This window comes from Camelus ferus, chromosome 21 (genome assembly GCF_009834535.1).
Source record: "Camelus ferus isolate YT-003-E chromosome 21, BCGSAC_Cfer_1.0, whole genome shotgun sequence".
Classification (NCBI taxonomy): Eukaryota; Metazoa; Chordata; class Mammalia; order Artiodactyla; family Camelidae; genus Camelus; species Camelus ferus.
The window spans coordinates 29,034,982-29,040,784 of record NC_045716.1 but is presented as its reverse complement, the minus strand read 5'-3'; the positions used below and the strand labels follow the sequence as shown (position 1 = coordinate 29,040,784).

The 5,803-nt window shown below is 63.6% G+C and overlaps 1 protein-coding gene across 1 annotated transcript; it reads right to left on the bottom strand.

Moving 5' to 3' along the window:
* Positions 1 to 153: 153 nt before the first annotated feature.
* On the bottom strand, positions 154 to 4,700 carry CDT1 (chromatin licensing and DNA replication factor 1). The gene is made up of 10 exons (XM_032464601.1): positions 4,370 to 4,700; positions 3,805 to 3,939; positions 3,574 to 3,728; positions 2,872 to 3,069; positions 2,650 to 2,795; positions 2,409 to 2,509; positions 1,839 to 2,024; positions 1,464 to 1,604; positions 1,191 to 1,392; positions 154 to 788 (listed from the first exon to the last, which is right to left on the bottom strand). Exons 1-10 carry the CDS (start codon positions 4,604 to 4,606, stop codon positions 625 to 627), a joined length of 1,665 nt encoding a protein of 554 aa, XP_032320492.1. The 5' UTR covers positions 4,607 to 4,700; the 3' UTR covers positions 154 to 624.
* Positions 4,701 to 5,803: the final 1,103 nt, after the last annotated feature.

Here is a 5,803-nt window from a genome sequence, read left to right as displayed (position 1 = left end):
GTGTCTCCTTCCCAGTGTCCAGGGTGGAAGGTGCAAAGGCCCCCCGGCGGGCTGAGCACTTGGTGACATTAGCAGTTGGGAGTCATCACTCACTGGGGGAGTCATCTGAGCACAGTAGGGCTTCCCCTGCTGCTGTAACTCGTCACACCGATGTGCAGACTTAAAACAACTTTATCTTACAGCTCTAGAAACCAAGTACAAAAACCAAGGCATGAGTCGCAGGGCTGGTTTCTGGAGGCTCCAAGGAGGACCTGGGAGGGCCAGTTCTGGGCTTTCCCAGCTCCTAAAGGCACCTGTGTTCCCCAGGCTCGTGGCCCCTGCCTTCATTTTCCAATCTCAGATTCTGCATGTCTTCCTGTTGAGAGGACCCTGCATCCACCTGGAGAGCACTTGTGGACAACTGGGAGGGTTATTCCACTAATGGGATCCCCTCTCCCTGACCCCACTTCCTTGCACCCTGTATACAGGGGGGCCCACAACACTGGCTGGAGACCCTCGAGCCCAGCAGCCAGAGCCCAGGCGACCCTCCTGGGGACTCTGGACAGGGAAAGCAAAGTGCGTCGTCTTCTAAAGGGAGTAAGGCCCAGGTACAGAGGCCAGGCTGTGTTGGCACGCCCACCAGGCTCACAGGGCAGCCTCTGCACGGGCAAGGCGGGCCAGCTGCGCCGTGACGCCCGCCAGGTCAGCGGCCTTGTCCAGCTTGACGTAGATGTCAGTGCGGATGCGGTGGAGGCTGAGCCAGTCGGGCAGCAGCTCGGAGAGGAGCCGCACATGTTTCTCCATCTCCTCTGTGGAGGGAGGGGATGTGTGAGGCTGGGCCCGCAACCCATCTCCGCCTCGCAGGTAGACTTGGAGGCCTCCCGTGACAAGGTAGGGAAGGACTCATGCAGTGACCACAGCCCCACCAAGGTGACCCCCCACTGAGCACCACCTGCATCCCAGCCCACAGAGACACTGCAGCGGGAGGCTGCCTGCAGCTCAGAGGGCCTAGAGGCCTCAGAGGGAACAGACGGTCCTGTGGGGCCTTGGAGCCAGCGAAGGGACTGCAGAGGCAACAAGGCTGGGGGGTGGGGAGGGTGTGCAGGCTCTCAAGCCCAGGGGGCCAGGTGCAGCCTTAGGAGGGGACCCTGAGGGCACTGCGCCCACCCTCTCCCAGGACACGGAACCCTGGGGAGGGGCCCTGCACACACCGTGGCTCATGGCCATGCTGTAGCTGCCCACCATTCTGGCACAGGCCGCCTCCATGGTGAGTGCCGGCTTGCGCTCTGACACGAAGATGTTGCGCAGCACGTGGGCCAGCACGGGCAGACGCTCTAGCTGCTGCAGCCGCTGCTCCTGCTCCGGGCACCGTGTCATCTGTGCCAGCTGCTTCTGTGCCTCCTTGGCCCGAATCTGCAGTGGGCACAGGGCAGTTAGGGGATGTCCGGCCTCACACCCCCCACCCCACCCCCGGGGACACTCACCCGCTCCAGCAGGGCCTGGGACACCCCCTTCAGGGCTGCAGGCGCAGTGGTCGGTGGGGTGGCTGGCAGCGCCAGGCTGGGGGACCCAGGGCTGCTAGGCTGGGCCGTGCGCAGGGCCAGGTCACTCAGGGCCTTCTCCATCTGGGGCAGGTCAGAGGGGAGAGATCAGGGGAGGCTCCTCACGCTCCATCTGCGTGGACCCAAGTCCAGGTTCACCCCGGCACATAAGGGGCCTGTACCCATTGCCCTGGGGCAGAGCCAGCTGTAGGTGGTGCGCCAATCAGGGAGGGCACGTCCCACCACGGAGACCCACGGCCAAGGGTGGAGCCTGTCAGGTGCCAACTTGGGGGTCAAGCTGCCCCACCCCGGGCTCACCTTGGGTGACATCAGGCTGCGGGCACGGGCCAGCACCTCCTGGGCAGTGGCCACCTTCACGGCGGGCGGCTGGGGCAGCTCGGCTGGCTCGATGTCAGGCACTTCGTCCACGTTGAAGCGGGGGTGCCAGCGTGTCAGCTGGTCCTCAGGCACTTCCATGGGGGGATTCAGGGAGGCCAGGAAGGCCTGTTGTGGGGGGAAACCAGGTGACCATGGGCATGTCTGTGTGAGGGTGAGCAGGGCTGTCCAGGTTCCTGTCCCAGCTAGGCAACCTCGGGCACAGCATAGAGCACTTCCAGCACCCAGCCAGCCTCCCAGGGCCCGAGGCCATAGCCCCAAGTCCCCTGCTCCTCTGCTAAGAGCCAGGGTCCCCATCCAGCCCCCACCCACCCATCGTAGAAGACGGCGGTGAAGCCTGGTTAGGAGGAAGACTTTAGAACACAGCCTTGAGGGGAGCCAGTCTCCTGCTGGGTCAGATGGGGCCCTGACGGCAGGGCGCCTCCTACAACTCGGCAGGGCGCCTCCTACAACTCGGAATGAGCTGTCATCCACCAAGGACTGCCTGCTCACCCTGTGATGCTCCCGGACACGCGCCACCAGATTCTGGCTGAAGACCTGGCGCCGGTGCAGCAGGCATGATGCCGTGAGCTGGGGGGCTGGGCTGCCAGACTCTGTGGGGAGAGTCCAGGCCTGAGCCCCAGGCCCCATGACCATGGGTCTCAGGCGAGGCTCAGTGCCCTGACGCCTCAGACCCTCACTTAAAAAACCGTGCAGCGTCACAGGCAGGGAAACCGAGGCTCGGTACACTCACGTGGGTCCAGCAGTGGCTCGATGGTAAGCTGGTAATCAGACCGCCTGACGCCATCCTTGAAGGTGGGGAGGAGGCGTTCCTGGCGGAAGCGGTAGGACCCGGGATACACGGTTTTGATTTGGCCCACGTTGCGCTCCTCAAAGCGCCTACGGGACAAGGGTGCGGGGGTCAGAGCTGGGTTGGGGGCACAGACTCCAAGGGCGGACCCTGGCCCCCGCTCACTTGCGCATCATGTCCTGGACGCCCCGCTTGACCTTGGCGAAGGTCACGGTCTCGGAGCGGTTGTGGAGCATGCCCACGATGGTGTCCATGCTGCGGAACATCTCGGCCAGCACCTGGTACTTGTAGGGCAGCACGAGGCCCGGGGGCCCCGGCTGGGCCAGGGTGTGGAAGCGCTGGTAGGCAGGCACCTTCTCTCCACTGCCAGGGAGGGAGCCAGGCCTTGAGTGAAGCACCAGACCCACCCCATCCAGCACCCGTCCAGGCAGAGTGGCCCGGGAGACCCCAGGACACACCACACACCGGTTTACAAAGCCCTGCACGCTCACCATCTCCCTATCATGAGCACTGTCAGGGATGGAGACAGAAAAATGTGGCTTCAAACCCAGCTGTCACCCAGGGAGATCCCTGGCCACCCCCAGCCCTGGCTTCCTTGTCTCTAAGAGGCATGTGATGACCAGATGACCAGGGGAGGACAGACGTGGGACCAGGCTGCAAGTACCCAGTAACTCCTGGCCATCAAGATGGTCTCAAGTTCATAAGGCCCACAAGACAGGAACTGGCCCCTCTCATGGATGGAGACTGAGACCAGTCAACTGCACCCACCCCCTGGAAGGAGCAGCCCCTGGCCCTCAGCCCAGACCTGTCAGACCTCCCACCAGCCTGCCCTTTCCTGGGGTGCCTGACTGCCCACCCAGGACTCACCATGGCCCTGCCAGGTACCCCTTGTCTTCCAGTGCACCGGGTTCCCCAGCATCCTTCCTCTGGGCACTTGCCCTCAGCTCCTGGACCCGCGCCCCCAGCTCCTGTGCCCGCTGCAGGCAGGACTTGAGCTCAGAGAGGGTGACCTTTGAGGGGACCTGTGGACACAGGGTGCTGTCAGCTAGCCTGTCACTCCAGGCCAGTCCATCTCCCCTACCCTCAGTCCGGCCTCACCTTATCCTCCCGGGCCTCCAGGCAAGTCAGCTGTGTTGAGAGGGCGGTCTTCTTCGTCTTCTTGCCGGGAGAAGAGTGCTCTGGGGAGCCAGGGGCAGCCGGGAAACTGGGGCCAGTGACCTGGGGACAAGGACCCTAGAAAAGACGGAACGACAAGACCCTGGGTCCACCACCTCGTCAGACAGCCACTCTCCTGTCCCCGGCTAACTGGAATACGAACCACTCACGGCCAGGCCTGACCCCTAACCCCACCTGGCAGACGCCTGACGTTTACTAGCCCGCTGCACGCCGGCCCTGCCCCAGCTTTGGACAGACGCTGCACTGCAGCTGTCACAGGAAGTCCTCGGGAAGGGAGGCTACTGGATCCCGCCTACCAGGTGCACGTGACCTGGCCCCAGACCCTCCTCCCACTGGGGGCCGCGGTTTACCCTCCGCGCAGGTCTCTCCCGGAGCCCCTCCCCGGCCTGTTCCCTCCCCGCCCCGGACGGCGCACCTCTCCCCCGTCTCCCCGCCCATCCCCCTCCCCGGCCTGCTGCCCCTTCCCCTCGGCGCCCCGCGCCCTCACCTCGGCGGCCGGCAGCCGCAGCCTCCTGCGCGCAGGCGGAGCGGGCTCGTCGCGCGTAGGCTCGGCGGGCGGGCGGGCGCGCTTGCGGCTGCTGCCGGGGCCGGGGCCTGGGGCCGGGCCGCGGGGCGCGGGCATGGCGGGGCTCGGGGTGCGCCAGGCCGGCTTGGCCCGCGGCGGCGCGGCGCGGAGCCCGGGACGGCGGCTAGCGAAGAAGTCGGTGAGGCGGCGCTGCGCCATGGCGGGAGCGGGAGCGGGTGCGGGTACGGGTGCAGCAGGACCTGGAACCGCGGGACCGCGGGCGGAAGTGGCTCCGTTCTTCCCGCCGATTTTCGCGCCGCGGCCTGGCCCCGCCCCGCCGTGGCCGGAACCATCGGTGCGGAGGCCGGGGGGGAGTTGTCAGGAGATGGATGCGCCCGAGCGCGCGCGCGCTGGCCCGCTCGGGCTGCGCCTGCCGCGCATGCGCCGCAGCGCGGTTTTTCCGGGCGGGGCCTGGGGGCGTCGGAGGTCTTGGAGTGGTCGTTGCCGTCCTGGTATGGGCTGGACGGCGCGGCTCCTTGAGGACGTTAAACCTGTGCTGTCCTGGGAAAGAGAAAAATGCTGCCCTGCTTTCAGCTGAAATTTAAACTAGTAGGTGCCAGGAAGCTGACGCCGCGCCGCGCCGGACCAGGAGGGTGCTGCGCACGTGGCCGCGGGCGGGGTCTCCGCGGGTCCTGGGCCGGGCCCTGCGCCCAGTGTGCAGACCGGCACGCCGAGGCTGGGGGGCGAGCCTGGGGAGTGTTCGGCAGTTAGGCGGGCAGAACGAAACCACAAGATGTGTGAACTGCTCACATCTTTAAGGGTGAACGTTATGATTATATCTCAGGGTGTTATTTTAAAAAGGAAAGTTGCTCTCAGATGGCTGAGTTGGGAAGAAAGAAGTTAGTTTTTAAAACCTCAAGCTTAGGTTACCTGGCGGGATCAGTGCCCGTTTTATTCCCGTCACAGAAGAATGCAGTCAGCCCGGTCCTGAAGTGTGACCACAGGTCTGGGAGGAAAAGAAATCACAGGGTTTGTCTTGGGGACGGGATGAGGGCTGAGAGAGAGGCTTGGCTTTGCCATCTTTTCCAGGGTTTCTGTAAAAAGCGTGAATTGTGCCTTTAAGAAAAAAAGTTAAAGGAACAGAAAACTCAATCGGGTGATGCTGTTGCTGCTTGCAAAATGACAAGAGTAAGAAAGTTGGCGTTGATGTGACAGGTGGTAGTGGTCATCCTTTCCCATGTTAATAAAGGGACGCCGTATCTGGACCCCTATTTTGTAAGTAGAGGGTAGCAAGTTACTAGTGCACCAAAAATCAACTCAGACAGTTACAGGCAGCATTTTTAAGGCTACATTTTGTTACAGTTTTCTTCTAGTGTGTGTGCTCTGAGCCATCAAGTAAAATGTATTTCTTAACCA